At 43.5% G+C, this 19,369-nt stretch overlaps 1 protein-coding gene across 5 annotated transcripts in view; it reads right to left on the minus strand.

Annotated features, from left to right (window-relative positions):
• Window positions 1-19,369, minus strand: part of ZNF462 (zinc finger protein 462) — a 155,819-nt gene that overhangs the window by 74,910 nt on the left and 61,540 nt on the right. For 3 of the 5 annotated variants that reach the window (XR_003569141.1, XM_027862753.1, XM_027862756.1), the window contains exons 2-5: window positions 10,598-10,846; window positions 3,680-9,351; window positions 2,770-2,934; window positions 753-856 (exon numbers count right to left, since the gene is read on the minus strand). Coding sequence is in view for 4 of the 5 variants with exons in the window: in XM_027862753.1 (XP_027718554.1) it covers window positions 753-856; window positions 2,770-2,934; window positions 3,680-9,351; window positions 10,598-10,814 (6,158 nt within the window). In the remaining variant the exon portion in view is untranslated. Of the gene's footprint in view, window positions 1-752; window positions 857-2,769; window positions 2,935-3,679; window positions 9,352-10,597; window positions 10,847-12,298; window positions 12,960-19,369 lie in introns of those variants that run through there. The other 2 variants (XM_027862755.1, XM_027862757.1) reach the window with 2 other exon arrangements.

Genomic DNA, 19,369 nt, shown 5'->3' on the forward strand with positions numbered 1-19,369 from the left:
CTCTCTGGGTTCACCTATAAAATGAGCTTAATGAACTATCAAAGTCCCTGCCAGTTCTAGATCCACTGTATGGTCTTTGATGAGGCCATTAGCTACTTGGCCTAGGCCAAAGCTGTAGAATGTGACCCGCTCTGAGACCCTCAAACGCCGACCTCAAGGTGTGGTAGAAAGAGTCCTGCACTCAGCAAAGAAAGAAAGCAGGCATTTTTTAAGCATCCGTGCTAAGCGCTTTACACATATTATCTCATTTGATCCTCATAACGACCCTGTGAGGTATGCACTATTATTACTAAGGTCCCTGTTGGCACTCATACTCTATGAGGCTATGATTCAAAGCTGTGACGGATGACATCCTGTCTATCTGACACTCTTCCTTGGGGACTTTTAAAGAGAGAGCTTTTAGAGGTGAAAAGCACCTTGTAATTCATCTAGTCCAAGCCCCTCATTGTATAGATGAAGCAAGTGACTCAGCCCAGACTAGGGAAGTGTCTTACCCAAGGTCCAGCTAGGTTACCTCTGCAGTTCTGGGAGAGGATCAAAACACAGATATCTCACCACCCAGGCCGATTTCCTTTTTCCTTTCTTCCCCAAATCCCCAAATGCCAATTTCCTTTCATACATAGTTCTTGGATCTTCAGATGAAGGAATACTTCTATCAAGTGGCAAATTCTCATAACACCTCATTTCCCACACGCTACAAAGCCTCCAGCCTCCCCGCCAGCCATTAACTCCCCTTAAAGAGAAGAACTTACTTGTGCCTGAAAGCAGAGACAAAGGAACAGTACTGGCAGCTGTACTTGTCCTCCCGGGTAAACATGGCCAATGCCAAATGGCTCCTTTCGTGAGAACGCAGCCCCTGCATGGACATCAGGACTCGGTCACATTGACTACAATGGTATCCCCCCGGCCGGGTTTCATCTTCCAACATTCCATCTACTAAGCAGTGTTCACCATCCACCTGGTCCAGCAACCCGCTGGCATCTTTGGCTTCCTTCGAGCCGTCCAGAAATAAGTCTGAAGACTCTTCAGCCTCCTGCTAAAAAATAAAACCACACACACACACGCGCACACACACACACGTACACACATGCCCCACCAAAATAAATTTCCATCGGTGTCTCCTCAAGTTTTTCTTCCTTTCCCTTCACTCTCCCAATTCATCAGCTTTATTTCCCAAGGAGTATTTCCCTACATTTCCAGCTCCATTTGGAAGGGAGCCCCAAATGGTATCTCTTTGTGCTGTGGAGTCTTTAGGAAAACAAGCTTGATGTGTTTCTGTTACCTTTGAAAATGTGTGAGAAAAGTGCTCTGGAGCATATTAATAAGCCTGATGAAAGCAGGAGGCCTTCACCTCATTTCTTGCCCACTCTAAAAAAAAAAATAAAGTTACATATGTTCCTGTCTGAACTAGTATACATTTCAAGCTTATTTGAAAAGCGTTGCATACCTACAACTCTTTTAAGTGGAGCTCAAGAAAGAAGTGGTAATGAAGAAAATATTCAGAAACTGCTCTTAGTGTACAAGAATATCTGTGCCATCATGAAAAGAGCAAAGAAAGCCTCCCTAGAGAGGAATCCTTTTGCCTAGGTTGTAAACACTGACCATTTCCCAACTGGAAGAATTATGGAAGATCTGGTAGCTTTGAAGTTTGTTTGTAAGTCACCCATATTTCAGAGTCAAGTCTATCTAACTAACTAGCTCTGGGTGTGGTGCTCGGAAAAGAAACCTTATAAAGAAGACCTCCCTGTGGAACAAGGCTGGGGCACTTAGGATGGAAGAATTTGTTCTTTCCAGATGGTGAGCATCCCGGGCTCCCTGGGTTCGGTCTTAGTCTTCAAAAGAATGGAACAGAAGCTTTTCGCTGATGTCAAGATAAGAAGCAAGATAAGAAGCATGGGTCCTGAGGAAGAAATGAAGACTCAGGAGCAAGCCTTCCTGCTGCCCAGGCAACATGAAAGAGCAATGACAACGTGCATGCCAGTGTCCTAGAAGCTAAGTGCCCCAACCTGGAATGACAACGACTTTAAAACTAGAAAAACTAGAAGCAATTAACTAGGATAACGTTACTCAAAAGCAAATACAGGAAAAGTGTGGGGTGGGGAAGATGGAGGAAGAAGGCATAGTCACTCTTCAGGGATGAGAAAAGTATTAAGATAAAGACCAGGCCAAAAGGCTCTCAAGGCCAACAGTGAGTTGAAGACTTTCTACCACGGATGTATTAATTCTCAAGAACCTCTTGCTGCCAAGGGTATGAAAGCACAATGATGAATCTCTAAGAAAAAGACTCTGCACTCTCAGCCAGAAGAGGACAAGATGGTAAGCGACGGGAAGACAAAGATGGCAGTGATGATGATGATGATGATGATGATGATGACGATGATAATTTCTCTGATTTATTCATCCTAAAAGCTTGGACATCTTAGAAGAGGAAATAATTGTGCATACACCAATATGCATCAGATCCAGGCAAAGAGGTGACCCAGAACCTGTCATTCCAAGAACCAGACCTTTTGTCTGCCACAGAACTAACTGCCTGGCGGTGGGGGGGCAGTATTAGATAATGGACTCAATCACAAGATTAAAAAAAAAATCCTTCCTTCTCTGCACCTGTGGGATGAAGAAGTGCAACTCACAATGAAATCCAATCATCACATGAGAATGGCTGCATTCTCAAACTTGAAGAGGTTCTTACTTAGCAATGCAGTTAATAAGTAACTAGACTCGCTCACACACAAGAATGCTCATCCAGAACTTTCCAAGAGTTCTCACCTTCACAGCAGCTGACACTGAAGGGACATTCCCGTACTGGACGTGCTTGCGGAGGTGATTGCAGATGGCGCGGAGCGTTGGGTGCACTTCCACGCAGAACTTACATTTGTATCCCACAACTTTCCTCTCCTTGATCTTTGGCACCTCTTCTAAGTGACCAAAAGGCTGGCAAAATACATTGGTAGCATCAGTATTCTGAGCTCTCTCACATTTTCTGCCAATTACTCTTGTAATTACTGGTGTATTTTTTTTTTAAAAGCAGATTAGCATTTTTACATCAAGGGATACCTACTGAATTCATAAGAGTCAAGGCACGCTGCCTACTACATAAGGTGTCTGGATTCAACATACTTTCCAACTTGAATGGAAGTGAGTAGAGGATATTTCTGTGCAGAAGCTTCATCTTCACTGCCACCAAGTTACCTGATTCAAACCAATGCTAACTGTGCAGCTGAGACGCGGCCTAAGTACAGCATTAGTGATCTTCTTGGTGAACTACCAGTCGAGAAGTTAAATTCATATCTTATATCGAAAAGTGATGACCAAGACATGGCTGAGGAGTGCTAATGAAATCAAGAGGCAGCCCACAATTGCCTTATGATAGAAAGCTGTGTGTAATTAGGTTTCAGATAAGGAGGTTACTTGGCAGAAAAGAAATAAATAGAAATCAACAAAAACCTCCCAGGGAGCTTGGGAGGAGTCTGAGGGAGAGGGATGGGGACGCAGAGAGGGGTGAGGCACAGAGATGGGGGCATAATCAAGCTTGAGATGTTTAATTGACTTATCGAGCTCCCTGGCATGCTAAGTCACTAGTAAGCCTGTAGCAGTTTTGGCTGCCAATGAAGAAGTGCATGTGGGCACTAGTAATGAGGAGCCTCCTGGGGGAAGGGAAATCAAAACATATCCTTACCCTCTCTTGTTTGAAATCTGCAAAAGCACCATCTGCATATTTCTGCTTGCTCAAAAGCTGTTTCCTCCTCTCCTGACGTTTGGCACGCTTCTGGAATTCCTCATTGTGACTGTTCAAGTGTGAGGTCAGTTCTGCCATACTTTGCAGTCTACTATCGCAGTGCTTACACTGAAAGGCAGAGCCCAGAGAGCGGGCGCCATTCCCCAGGATGACGAAGTCTCTCTTCAGGTCCCTGCTGTGGTGCTCGGTGTAATGCATGCACAGCAGCTCCGCGGTGCTGAAGGACAGCTTGAAACACTTGATACAGCGGAAGGGCAACCACTCGATCTCCTGAGCCTCGGAGGGGGTCTCCAGCTCAGGCCTCTCGAACTCCGGCTGCTCCTCCTCCAGCAGGGCTGGCTTGTCATTCTCGTCGGCGTAGACGGCGGTGAAGTAACCACCCAGCTTGCTGGCATGCTGCTTCTTTGGGAACACCCCAGGGTGACGCTTCATGTAATGGGACACGATGCCTTTCTTGCTGAAGGACTGGAAGGAACAGAGGGAACACTTTTTTTTCTCCACTGCCCTCCTCAGCTCTTCACTCAGCTGAGGGGAGTCGTCCTTGGGAGGAGAGGGGATGATCACCTTACTTGGTTTGTCGCTCACCGTCCTCGAGGCCGCCAAGCAGTGGGTGTAGTAAGCGTCGATGTCGTGCCGCTTCTGGTAGTGGGCCGCCAGACCCTTCCGGATGGGGTTGGTGTATGAACACAAAGCGCATTTGAACAGGTTGTTTTTCCCCTCCGGCTGGGCCCGGACGTTGTTGTGCTTGATTCGATAGTGTCGGGCGATTCCTTTCCTCGTGGAACAGAAGTATTTGCAAAGCTGGCACCGGAATACGGTGTGGGAGACCAGGTGGGAAGCAGAGAAATGGGAGGCGGGCACAGACACTTCTGCTACCTCGTCGTCCGTGGCGGGGGCTTGGGAGGGGCTGACTTCTGCTGCTGGCATCTCGGGCTCCAGGGTGACGGCCACTTTAGGCGGGGACTGGGCAAACACATCAAACTCTGGCTGGTTGTGATACTTCTCATAGTGAATCTTGAGCTTCTCCAAAGTGCCATGAGTGTAAGGGCAGAGTTTGCACCTGTAAGCACCGTACCCCTGCTTGAAAATCCTGCTCGTCTCCTCCACCTCGGTCTGGGTCAGGTCAGCGGACTGTTCCACGTCATGCACGAAATCTTCCGCGGTCACCTTGATCGACGGATGCCTCTTCTGATAGTGGGTAAGGACTCCGTGGATGCGGGTGTTGATGTAGGGACAGTGCCTGCACTTGTAAACAGCACCGGGGTTGATGTCTATGTCCTGGGCAAAATCTGCGGCTTTCACCTTCATGCCTGGGTGTTTCTTGCCATAATGGGTGAGAAGACCGTGTAAGTTATTATATTCAGATTGACATACCGTGCATTGATAGGGGGTGGAGGATATGGCAGGGTTAGCTGAGGTCAACTGGATGCTTTTTTCTGGGGAAAGTCTTGCATCCTCTGTGCATTCGGTATCTTGCTCAGGAAGGGAGGAGATCATCTTACTTTCGCAATTGATCTGGCTGGATAGCTCTTCAGAAGGCGTGATGACTTTCTCAGCAGCATCTTTCTCCTTGATGATATCCAACAAGACAGACTCGTCACCATTCATAGCCCAAGGGTGGAAAGCTTGATAGTGATTGGTGATATCCCAAATGGAAGAGGCTTCAAAAATACAGTCCCTGCATTTGTAAGTTTTGGCTTCAGCGGTCATCGTAAGGGAAGGAGGGGATGGATCTGGCCCTGCCCAAAGCTTCGTTGCCATGTATGTATAGTCAACGTAATGCTCGGGATGCCTCCTTTGGTAATGCAGAAGCAAACCGCTGGGCTCTGTGTGCGAATAAATACACCATTCACAGTGATAGCCAGCTTCTATTAAGCCGTCTAGAAATGCCCATCTCAAAATGGAAGTAACTGTGGCCTTGAGGCTGGGGTGGTCTTTCTTGATGTGCTTCCTCAGTGCATAGAAGTAAGGAGAGGTGTAGGAACACTGCCTGCACTTAAGAGCTCGGAGTTTTGCTTTCTCCCGTTCTGTACTTGAGGAAGGGATGAGCATACAGCCACCAGACTTCTTCTGACCGCGGTCACAGAGGCTCCGAATAGTGGCCGTGTGCTGTCGGATGACATCCGCGTTGGCCTTGAAGTCCCGGTGCTTCTTCTGATAGTGAATGAGCACTCCTTTGACCGTCCGGTTCCCATAATCACAGTGCTGGCAAAAGAACATCTCATTCTCCACAGGAGGAACATCTCTCTCTGAGCTGCCTCGGTTCAATCTTTGCATGGAAACAGGTGGCCGTGAAGCACCGTGGGGCACCTCGGCCCCTCTCATCATAGCTGCTGTAGGAGGGGCCTGTCTGATATATTTGGCAGTAACCTTAATTTCTGGATGTCTTTTCTGGTAATGGACAAGCACCCCCACAACTGACCGATTGCTGTATGAACAGTGTTTGCAGTAGTAAAGCTCAGTGCTGAGGTCTGATGGTGGGGGTTGTGGGGGGGGTGGGGAAGCCATGTTGGGCATTTTGGGAGATATTGGAGCACCCACCTCAAAGGATAGCTGAGAAAGGGCAGAGCCCCTGTCCACAGACACCACGCGCATGGTTTTCTGGATTCTAAAGTAGGAAGCCTTTTCTTCAGGGTGTTTCTTCTGATAATGAACCAGCACGGAATGCATGTTCGGGCTCGCAAACGAACACACATCACAGTCATAAACGACGACGGTGTTGACCGAAGGGTCTTTCTGATTTTCACATTCTGCAGTGAAAGTCTTTGAAGGAGTGTTCTTACTAAACGCAGTTGGCACACCACCCCCACGAGCCACCGGCGTAGAAGTGGCCATATTTTTGGGAGCAGAATTCAGAATCTCCCTCAGGGTCTGGGACTCAGCATTTAGTCCCTCTTGCTGTTCCACCACATAGCTCGAGAATATCATGGCGTTGTTAATTTTAACAGTTGGATGCATTCTTTGGTAATGCGGCATCAGGCTTCTAACATTCGGGCTCGTGTACGAACAAAAACGACATCGATAGATCAAATCCGAATGATCGAAGTTGAGTACATTCATTGCTTCAGGATGATGTTCACCATAATGTTGCTGCAGATCCTCAAAATTGGTGTAGTCGATGTAGCATTCAAGGCATCTGTACACTGCACTGTGATCGTTGGGATCCAGAATGTATCTAAAGCTGAATTTAATGTATGGGTGCATCCGCTGGTAGTGGGTGCTGACACTTCTGGCAGATTTGTTGCTGAAGTCACAGTGTTTGCAATAGTAAAGCCTCCCAGAGTCACTGAATTCTGCACTTTCGTTGTTGTGATCAGCACCATAGATACTGGGCTGGCTGTTGAGAAGAGCCGTATTTGAACCCTGGTGATCTTTCATGTTAACGGAAGAGCAGTAATAGTCCTCTTCGTCTTCAGAGAGAGTCAGCTCGATCTCCGCCCCATTGGTGGCATTATAGTCATGCGGCACATTTCTGAAGTTGGATTCTTTCTGAGGATCGTTACTCTCTCTCGCCCATATCTGCTGAGCTGCAAAGGAACTGGGAACGTCCAACATCGACTCAGCCGGCTCCTCTTCTCTGTCTAATTCGACTTCAATCTCCACCTCGTTCTCTTCTTCCTCCTCTTCATCATCTTCCACATTGATCACTGCATCTTCTTGCTGCTTGGTCTGGTTAATTTTGCTCTGCAGGTTGCTTGCTATCTCATCAATTCTTGTTCTCTTCTTTACCGGTGACAAATCTAGAGGGAAATCATTTGAAATCTTCCTAGGAACCTTGGCGACAAAGTTATTCTTGGATGACAGGCCAAGAATTGAGGTCTGACTTTTCTTCACAGTGTTGCTGGAAGAGGTGTGGCCATCTGTCTCGCTTTCCAATGGTATATTTGAGGGTTGCCCCTCGTATTTTGGCAAATTGTCACAGAACGAATGTTTGTGCTGCTGATGGACCCGGAGCCCCTTCAGAGTTGTCGTGGAATAATTACACATGGTACATTTGTAAGGGTGTTGAGGTTGGGACTGTGATGGTGGAGGTGGTGGCGGGGGCGGCGGCGGTGGCGGCGGCGGCTGGGGCAGCTGTTGCTGCTGCGGCTGCGGCAGCGGGGGCTGCTGCTGAGGCTGCGGCTGCTGTGGCTGCTGCGGTTGTGATTGCTGATGTTGCTGCTGCTGCTGCTGCTGCTGCTGCTGCTGCTGCTGCTGCTGCTGCTGCTGCTGCTGCTGCTGCTGCAGGGTCTCCAGCATGACTCCCGCCTTCCTACCATTCATGCTTGCACTTTCATAAGACATCGGGCCTTCATTTAGGGAGGCAGAAATACTTTCACCTTGGGAATTTACAGCATCCCAATCAGATGTCGTACCTGTGTGACACTGTTTATGAGCTCCAAGTTTTAACGAACTCTTGCAAGTAAATGGACATTCATCACATTTGTAGATGGCTGTCTTTCCAGACAAGTGGATGTTTTCAATATGGCGGGAGATGCTACGTCGATGCATGGTAAGGAAAGGACAAAAAGGGCACTGGAACCTATTCATGTATCTTCTAAAAGGTATCCCCTTTGTTTCCAATAATTTGTTCCCATCAGATCCCATCAGTTCTGCAGACAGTCCTGAGGTCTGGTGATCCAGAGAATTCAAGCCATTCTCACTGTCTATTTCATTTAATTCTTCATCAGAACTAGAATCATTTAACATGCTGTTAGTTTCCAGGTCAGTGGAAGAATTTGTCATGTCAGCCATTCCGTAACGGGATCTCTCAGGCAAGTTAACTAGGCCAGAATTGTGAGGTGACTTAGGCTTTATTGGAGGATAAGACACGGGAGAATATTTAGAAGCTGGAGAAGAACTGGATCTAATGAGCGAGTTGCCCATGGAGCCTCTGAAACTAGAAACATTGGCATTGGGCATCTCACGGCTGGCAGCATTCATGGACACATAGCTGGAATTTGGGACAGGACTCGGGGAACTCTTCTGAACATCAGGTAGGCTGGTTCCTTCTTGTTGCTGCCTCAAAGTGGATAGGATTTTGACCATGCTCCGATGCTTCTTCATCATATGGTCACACCAGCGTTCTCGACGGGGGGTCTGATAGCTACACCATTCACAGCAAAAGTTGCCCCTAGACTTGGTCAAGGGTTTAACCATGGATTCCAAGATACTGCGCTCTACCACCTCGGCTGGAAGTTCTTTGCAGGGGTCTTGTACTGAGACTGATGCAGCCACAGGGTCAGATAATGAAGGGGGTGTGGATGGGGGAGCAGAGGTCTCTTTCAGGTTATTTTTGTGATACATCTTCTGATGCTTGATGATTCTGGCCCTCCTTGGCGACTTGTAGGTACAAAACTGGCAAGAGAAAACCTTTCCAAATCCTTCATGCATCATGATGTTATAATTCAAGGATCCGGTGGCAGAGGGCCCAAGTGAATTTCCACCAGCTTGTGCACCATGGACTTTTCTAGTGTGCTCTATGAGGAGGTTTTTTGACCTGAAGTAACGAATGCAGAACTTGCACTGAAAAAACTTGTTTGTTGGCTTGGGATGAGGGGAAATGTGCTGGCCATAATATCCTGGGCTGTGACCATAGTAACTTCCAGTCCCCATTGCAGCTGCATTCTGACCTAAAGTAAAAGGCGGAGACAAGGAGAAAAAAAAGAAAACAAAACAATAAGAAATCCCATCATGGAATCAATGCCATTCCAATTATACTTCGAGGACCTGTGATTTCTTTATATAGAAACTCTCTCAAGTGATAAAGATCACCAGCTCTCTAAGAATTAGGAAACAGCCTTTTGTGAGTTTCTGTGGCAACTCACACCCGGTTGGCCAGCTTCTACTGATGAGTCCCTCTCAATTTTGCTCTATTCCTTGGATAACAGACACACAATCTGTTTCTGGGCCCTTACTCAAGGACTTTCTAGCTAAATAGAGTTTTCTAGATAGTCTGCACTGATGGTATAGTCTCAGAGAATCCATGAGGAAACACCAAGAGGAAGTCTTTGAAGAAGGACCATTCTGGTTGTTCTTTATTTATAGAGATCATGTTCCAAACCTTTCTTCAAAACTGAAAGTTACCTACAATTTCATGATGATGCCCTTAAGGCTGACCTCTGAGCAGAGATTCCTACACATTTCACTGCGAACAGCTGAAGATGAAATATGATAATTAGGGCATAGTGATTTTACCTACAAAAGTGTCCTACTTATCTATTAAATATAAGTCTCAGGAATCTTGTACTCATTCTGTAATTTCTGAAGACATTTGATTTATTTGAACAAACATTTATAGCATATACTATGGGCAAAGGAGACATTGGCAAGACTCTAAAGGTGGAGGAAGGGGCATAAAGATGGGTAAAAGGCAGTCTCTGTTACCTAAGAGCTTATACTCTAATAGAGGGAATGAGATATGAACACAGATAATTGTAATACAAGGCTGAAAAAGATAATTGAATAGGGGCAAAATGTACTTAGAAGAAGGAGAATATATATGGTGCTGATAGGGAACAGAAAAGAATTCATGGAGGAAATGGAATTTAAGTTAGACTTTGAAGGATGGGTAAAATTTCAATGAGCAGAGATATATAGGGAAGACTATCCCAGATGGAAGCAATGGCAAAAAAAAAAAAAGTTGAATAAGTTTAAGGTATGTGTTTGGAGAACCATGACTAGTTGAGCTTAGTTAGACAGTACTGCAGTGTGTGTGGACAAGAATAGGAAGAGATAACACAACAAAGAGAATCATTTCAATGCCTCACGGAGGAGGTACCACACAAGATAATGTCCCATCAGTATCAAGAACGTAGCCTAAAAATAAATCGAAGCAGCTCAAGTAGATCATATAGATTCGGATAAGTATAGATTTACCTGATATGTCTTCTGCAATTGTGAACTCATCCTTTACAGTAGAAAATTCCATCTCTGTCCGATTACTGGCATTCACAGATCCAGAGCGTGGCTCGATATTGTCCTCGGCAACATCTGTTGGTTGCAAAAATGCAGTATGGACATCCTGAATATGAGCTTTGAGGTCTTCATAGGATGGGGCTCGGAAATCACAGCCATCACACTGCAGTACCTCCATGATGTGGGTTTATTCCTTTACATTAGAAAATTCTGAAAGAAGACATAAAAAAATTAATAACTCACATTACTTCTATACCTTAGGGTGGTTTGGCCATCCTAAATGGATATCCATTAGCTGAAAAGAATACATTTCGGAGTGCCTCTGAGGCCATATTACCAAGTATACCTAGGCTCCCTCATACATATATGTACATATAATCATAGGTGATGGTGCCCCCTTTGACAGTAATCTGATAACACTAAGGGTTAGGGGGAACAAAGCAGCTATTTGTATCTGGTTTGGTCAAATGTACTTCTTCTATAATTTTGACAGCATCAGACTATTGGTACTAAATAAGTCCTTACATCATCAGACATTTGTTGATCCCTGAACTTCCCTATTGGATTTCTAATTAGCTCATGAGGTTCTCTACTTGTTTAAAACTTAGTTATGGAATTTTAGAACCAGAAAGGACCTTGGAAATCTTTAGTTAACCTCCTTTTATAAATCAAGAAACTGAGGACCAGAAGAAATTATACTGCTTATCATTAAATCAAGTTACACCCATTAGAAGAGTCTATGAAGAAGCTTAGTATTTTTATAATTTTTCAGTATGTGAACAATTCTTAGGAGGGAAAAAAAAAAACCTCTGAAGATCTAATTTGGGTCTAATTGTGCAGTATCTTCCTCCACACAGAAGCAACAGAATGTCAGTCTTCTCCTACCAACCTCTCCAGTATCTGAAGATTTCCCAGGCTAAAACTGGGTCCAAAGATCTCATAAATTCCTGCAGCACCAATGTTAGAGAGTTATGGGGTTTCCAGATTGAAAATTATATCTTGGTTTTATTAAAAAAGATTATGCTTCATCACATGAACAGCCCTTCCTTTCCCTTCCTTCCTTGTCACAAGCATGCAGTGTGAATCCTGATCTAAAAGGTTGTGAGAATGTTGTGAAAGAAAGACCTTTGTCCAACCATATCCATTTTGACACTAAGTGTGCCTTTTAAATTTATAGCTCACTTTGCATTAACTCAATGAAGATTCCTAATCTGGAGAACTGAACAAAGGTATTAGGGAGGTAAAAGGTCCTCCCACCCTTAAACAATTCCTAGGCACAGTTGAAAAGCTATTACTTTAATGAATGGACTACTTCCCACATGCCCCACTGGGTTTCTCTAATCTAGAACTGGAGTGGTCTAAAGGGGCAAAACAGTAGCCAACAATCTTTCTTGAAGCTAACTTCCACGTGCTCATTGCAAAAGATAAAATGATTCCTATAGCAGAATCCAAGTCCTGTAATATGATGTCAATGTATCCCAAGTGGGCATGGCATCATGGTTTTACATGAAGGGCTGCTCCTCCTGATAGCCTGCTAAAATAACTCCTGGCAAGTTCAATTCTGGACAAGCTGAGTTTACAGGAGACACTGCTATTTACCTTCTCCCCTTGCACATAGTAATTCTTCCTTTCTCAATTAAAAAAAAAAAGAGAGAATGCTACCCTAGGTTCTTTTCAGCTGCCAGACTTGCCACAATCGAGATCCTCAAGCTTTTATGTCTAAGCAACCAGCCCAAATTGTGTGGAAGAGGTTGCTATCTGCTCTGGATCAAATTACAGCAGGGACCGAAGCCCCACCCCATGTCTCCTTTTGCACAGTCCATTAGACCTGAAAACAAATTTTTCCATGGTACAGACGACTCCTGCATTTAGAGCACTTTACAGAAAAGCAGATCATCCAGTTTTCACTCCCCATCCCCCAAGCTGAGTCCTTTCATCTCAGCCAAACAAGCCACAGCTCTGCAGAATGTGTTTATCACACTTTCAAGAGATAGGAGCTCCTGCGTCACTGAAGCTTTAAGACTCACTAAGCTGTCCCAGTCCTCTGAGCCTCACTCAGGAGCAGCCATTTTAGCTCAGACAACTCATGCACTCAGAGGCTCCTAGCTTTTCGTCCGTGCACAACATGGCCTCACTTATCTCAGTTCCATCTCCAGCAGACAAGACTCTGCTAGGTTGATATAAGAAATCAGCACCAGGAGAGCAGTGTGTGGCCAGAGCGGGTACTCCACTCTTCCCAACAAAGAATTAACTGTTTCCATTGCTATCAAAATGAACACCTTTCTCTTCTCTTCCTTCAGATAGCATTCACAAAGATCTCGGAAGGTTCTTTTTAAGCCCCATGACTGATCGATTCATTCATTAGTCCCAGCCACACCGTGTTGCTCAGAGAAGGAGGAAGATCCTGGTCCAGACTGTCCAACAGCTCTTAAAGCAGGGGGGCTGGGGGGAAACCTCCAGAAAGCCTCAGCCTCTTGGGAGTCGTCCTTCCACACACAGAAGACATACCATCTGACTCTGCTTGCCAGATTCCAAAGTCTAATGACCTTTGTTAATCACCAGCCAGTCTGTCTGCATCAGCAGACCCTGCCAACAGACACACCCTTCAACACAAAGGCTGTAGCTATTCCTTTTAAAAGGGGTTCTCTGAAAGCTCCATTGTGTAGCCAGGAGGAAAACAAAATCTCTTCCCTTAAAAACTTCAGGCCTTTAGAAATAAGACAACAAAAGGCTTTCTGCTGTGTGTCCTTTGGAAAGTTTGAGACGGGTTTGCACAACAACAACAAAAACTAAGGTTCTTCCATAGGAAGCCAGGGCCCCTCCAGCACTGGTTGCTTCATAATTCGTGTGTGTGTGTGTGTGTGTGTCTACACAAATGCAAAACTCTTCAACATCCTGGTGTCTTCTGAAGTTATTATTGAGAAAACTAAAGTCTAGATGCAAACCCAAACCAGTAAGTGTAGATGTTCTGCTACCAAGGAGATGAAAGGGTTATGAACACAGAAAAGTAAGCAAGATGGAAAAAGAGGAGAGTGCCTTTCTAATGGGTTCTAGCTTTAATGCTGCTGCTGTCTCTTCCTCAAAAGCAGCACTGAGTCACAGAAGAGGTTAATCTTGAAGCAGCAGAGAAGAACAAACATCAGGTACAGCTGAATGGCCTTCAATCTGATGTTTTCACCACCAAGAACGGAAATCAGGATGCAGCCTATTTTGAGAGACATTTTGCCTTTGTTCAGACATGTTTCTTCTACAGATGCTGTCATAGAGAAGAAAACAGAAATCACTAGCATGGACTAAGCTATCAAAGAAACTGAAACTTGATGTAAGCATGAGTGCAAGTGTATCTATCTATCTGTGTGTGTGTGTGTGTGTGTGTGTGTGAGGGAGGGAGGGAGAGAGGGAGGGAGGGAGAGAGAGAGAGAGAGAGAGAGAGAGAGAGAGAGAGAGAGAGAGAGAGAGGGAGAGATTGAGAACTGAGATTGACCTATCCGTCAACCAGCAAAGGACACATTTTCAGAGCAGGTTTTAATGCTCTGTCAAATCACCAAATAAAAGATGAGAAATAAATTGTGAATATTTGTCTATTTGATCATTGGAAACAGCAGTAACCCTTAGAGGTAAAAAAAATGCTCATGGGTCTGCTCTAATCATCTGATGTTAAGAAAAAAAATCCTTCCATCTCATACCTCTATAATTAAAAAAAAACACTGGAGTAACGATATTAGTAATATTTCATTCTTGGGTATGAAATTGGTGAAAGCAAAAGCAGAAGTGGAAGCTTCTGAACTACCAAAAGGTCATGAGATGAATCTACAAATCAAACTTAAAATATGCAAGACAACACCAATCCCCTTGATGTCAAGTTGCTTGCAAATAACTAGACTCCAAAGAACAGCTATGATCTTACCAGGCCAGTTTGATGCAGATATAACAAACAGATGGTTTAAAACATAAACAATCTACTATCCATGTTTTGGACCTACATGACATGAAAACCATTCTAATTATTCATTAGACCTTGAAAATATTTTAATAGTACATATTTTTAAGCTTACATTTACATTCTGGACACATGGACACACTCAAATATAGGGTTCCTTTGTGAAACCCAAAACATTGAACTCAAAGGTGCTAAACATTTGAAATTTTATTTGATACTTCTCCTGGAGAATCTCCGAATACCCCCGATAAGACTGGGCAATGGAAAAATATTTTATGAACACAGGTTGATGTCTCACGCAATTTTAAGGCCAACTATTTGCAAAATTAAATTAGCTTATTATAGGCTTTCAGTATTAAGAATTTCAAGAGCCTTACCTCAAATTCAACACTCGTTTATTAAGTATTTACTATATATAAGACATTATGATTGATAGGTCCTGGGGATACAAAATCAAAACAAACAAATGGGGAAAAAAAACCCTCCCCCTAAACAAAAGCCAAGACCTACTTTCAAGAAGCTTACATTCTACTGGAAGGAAGTACATGTACACAAATAACTGACTACAAGTTAATCTATAGAAGGAGACAGCATTAACAGTTGGAAAGATCAGAGAAGACTTCACAGAGGAGAAGGCACCCAAGCTAAATGTTGACAAAGATCAGGATTCAGAGAGGTGGAAATTAGGAAGAAGGCTATTCCTAGTATAGGGGACAGCTTGTGCAACTGCAGAGTGGCCAGAGATAAAACACTGGGGAAAAAAAGTAATTAATTAATCAATTAATTAGAAGAGAGAGAGAGAGAAGAAACATTGAAATTTGGTTAACAGCTTATTTAATTTTACCAGAACCTAGAATCCATAAAGGCAGATGTCAAGTCTTCTTTAGGTTATACTGAAACATCTCACAATTCTATCCCATATATACTTCGAGTTTTATTACTAAGATGATATCTGATGTAGCCCATCGTTCTAAGAAAAAAAAAAAACACCAAAAACCTACCACTAACCAGTTTCAGTTCTATTAACTTGGCTAGCCATCTTCAGGTCATGTCATTGGCACACTGCACAGGCCCATGAAGTCAAAATTACATGTGTGTCAAGGAAACATTCATGAAACAAAATGCAGGAGGCCTTCCATAGGTCTAACCTTTTCTTTGATTGAAGGCTTCCTGACCAGAAATAAAACTGTGAAACCTCACAGCCATGTGATTCAATAGTTACTAATTCTATCCTGTGAAGTCTTTGAGAAATAGAATTTGAAACACCACATGCAGTACCATAGGGTACATTTTTCTTCTTTCCACTCTAGAAACCTGGTTTTATACCCTCGTCTCCTATAGCTTTGGAACTTTCGACTCAAACATATTATAACAAAGGGATTTCTTGTTAGCCTAGGTTAGTAGTTTCTTTTATTCTCCCCCCGCCCCAATCCTATAAATAAGAAAGCTAACAAACCTAGGGCACCAATGCTGTGGAATAAATATACTTTGGGCCAGTTCAGCAAAGAGAGGCCACAAAAAGTCAAGTAACTAGGATACCAAGCATCATTCCTCCAGTGGCATTTATGGAACAGAGACAGCTAGATTGCCCAGACTGCAACATGTAGGGCCAATACAACGGTCCAAACTCATAGACTGGAATCAACAGAAGTGATGAGTTTGAAGAGCTCTGGGATTTGTTTATGGGGTTTTATTTCAAACTGACTGAGCATGAGAACGATGAGGTAAGTGAGAAAATGAGCACATGAAATCTGCCTGGTAACACCCAAGCCTCATGAAGATGAAGAATGAAAACAAGTTTATTAAGAGACCCACTGGTGGAGGTGAAATTTTTATTTCTAGTAAATGACAGTATATGCTACATATTAAGTTGATCATCCTAAGCAACTTCATTGTATTAATCATTTTTCAAGATGTTGGACATGCTCATGATATCCTCTTAAGAATAGTATTATATGAGCTGACATTCATATAACATTTTTATATAAAAATGTAAAGCACACATAAGATAGGAAATAATTATCTCAAGTCAAGTTGGAGTCAACATATGAGCATGCAGAATCCAAATTTAATAGAAGCCATATGAGGACAGAATTGGTTTCCTTCTCTTTAAGTCTAGGTGACTATTCTCAAACTAATTTTCTTTAAAGAAAAAAAAAAGGCACAACAAAACTCCACCTTTCCCCCCCCCCAACCTCAACCAACCAACTACCTCCATCAAACCCACAGTACTAGGTTCTGCAGTATATTTTGGCTCAACATTCAGTGTCATCAAATGTCCCTATCAAATGTTTATACTGTTTGCTACATGATCTAAGCAGTTCTGTGTACTTCTGGCAATTTACCCACACTAATGAAAGGTTTAACATATCAGACAGGATAAATAATTAAGGAATTCAGAAGGGAGACACAGCTGTTCTTCAAAACCAAATTTTCAGAGAAGAAAGGATTAATTTGTGATCACATGTGTAACCCACCAATATGGGACACAATTTAAATAGTAGCAGGGAAATTTGGTTGAGGCTAGCACCCTGCCAACTGGGGCTGCTTCTGTTGTATGTAGTCTGCTTGGCCCATCTGTGGGACCTTGTGAATATGTAGAAAGTCTCAAGCAGGCAATCTGTGGATTACTAACCTAAAGGTGTTCTAGCCAGTGACAGTACTCTTTTGTATCATCTATGGCTTTTGGTTTGCTCCCTTGCATAATGTTTTCATGTATTACAAAGCAAGCTGGAGTAATATTTCATGATGGATACCCTTGGGATCTTCATTAAAATGAGCTCTGTATCTTGGGAGGTAATCCAAGTGAACAAAAATGTTAGATATGTAAAATAGCAATTCTGGTTGAATGACCAGTTATGAAAGCAGGTAGTGAGAGCCTAATACACAAAGAGATAGTACATACCTTACGGAGAATTCATGCATTCCTTTGCAATGATACAAGGCAAACAGAGGCCATTAGGGCAACAGGCAGTTTGCCAACTCCCCTGTCCTTAGGAGAGGAAATGTGTGAGTTGAACAATGAGATAAAGAAGGATAGCAAGGGACAAGAAAAGAAAGGGAGGAAGTAGGGTGGTATCTCAGAAGCTTTAGAAGGTCATTGTCTGCACAGAGGGACCTACAGTTCACTAGATAACTCTAGTTCTCAGAAGCGCTCTGGAGATTTTGGTCTAGAGATATGACTTAGGAACAAAACAAACAAAAAATGCTCTCCTCCCTCCTCCATCCTCCCCACACTAGAATTCTGAAAATATCTCTGACAAATAAGATACCAACTAAACTTGTTCTATCAAGTGATGGAAAACCTCTTTTTGAGTCAAAAGATTAAGTAAGAAGATAGAAGCTTTGGGGGAATCCATTGAAATTCCATGGGGTCACTGGAAAGTCCTCTGGAAATTCTGAAGCGATTCTTGCTTCAGTTTTTGCTGTAATAGTCTGATTGATTTTTTTTTTCTCCTCAGGATCCAAACCTCATCAAATGACAGAGACAGAAGAAGCATGCGTACTGCTCCTTTAAAAGCAATTTAAGATGCTGTCTGAATTTCTAGAGAACACTTTTCACACTTCAAGAACTCTCATTATAAAAATTGTAAAATTAGAGGGAAGTTGTGGATATGCTGCTGGGTCTTCATTAAAGAGCTGATTAAGACATGCAGTAAACAGGCTGAAATAAAAGCCATCTACCACATCGCTGAAAGATCAAAATGTGAATTAGAATCTCTCCCTGTGTGTTTATCAGTTTAAAGTTGATTACCCAGCATTAAGTGGACAAACAGTCAGAGGCCTCACCTTAGTCATTTCTGCTTTGCCAGAGCAGGTTTGGATATAGGTGACACTGCCAAATTCACCAAACCCAAGTTCTAGGGCCTCACTGCTGCCAGAGGAGATGCCAATGGCCACTTTGCCATATTCTAACTCTTCATATAAAGGTTGGTTGCAAAGTTACAGAGGCAGGAAAAAAAAAGAGTCTTCCTATGAGAAACCTCTCTCCTAAGAGGGAAAAGACTCCCAATAAGAGGTTAATTTGGTATTCCAGCACCATGTACAAGTGCGCACTTGCCCCTTGCTATATGCTTAATGGTTTGGATTCAGTGCTGGGATAGGGCAATTCAAAGGACACATGAGTCACTTTTGCTGGATGAGAACCTTCCCGAGTCCATATCAGGGGCTCAGCAGGGCTGGCACAGACCCTGGTGCAAGAACTGGAATGAGGCCTCCAGACCAATTTAACAATGCTGAGGAATCCGATTACTGAGGCCTGGCACCTTGGCCTCTTCCCACTGTGATCTCTGCTGTAGTCACATCATCAGTACAGTAGCTATAACAGAATGCTATCCTGAAAGGCAAACAACAGACACATCTTAGCCAATAACCTGGTCTCTTCTGAGTGCTTCCTGTACCAAGGCATACAAATGGAGAGGGCACTTCTTTCTTCTTGTTACCTATAGCAGAGGAAGTTATAAGGATATCACACCCTCTAATTAAACAAGCTTGTTGGTTCATTTAGCTCCACAGAATCCTCCTCTGCAGTAAATTAACAGAACACGACAATGGAAAAGTGCTGTCCCTTCTTAACATTAATGTGAGACTGGCAGACAAGACAAGGGGGAAAAAAAGAGGACGGGTAAGGAATTTCTCCTCTGTTGCAATCGCTTATTCCATTTCCAGGATGTAACTTTACTCCAGTGGATCCTGGGCATCATGAGTTCATGGGAGAGCCTATTTTGAAGGAGGTGTCTTAGTTAGATATCCTTAAATACAAGAGCAGCACATACTACCACGTATCAGATTGG

The sequence above is a fragment of the Vombatus ursinus genome, unplaced genomic scaffold, assembly GCF_900497805.2.
Source record: "Vombatus ursinus unplaced genomic scaffold, bare-nosed wombat genome assembly UNPS02014770.1, whole genome shotgun sequence".
Lineage (NCBI taxonomy): Eukaryota > Metazoa > Chordata > Mammalia > Diprotodontia > Vombatidae > Vombatus > Vombatus ursinus.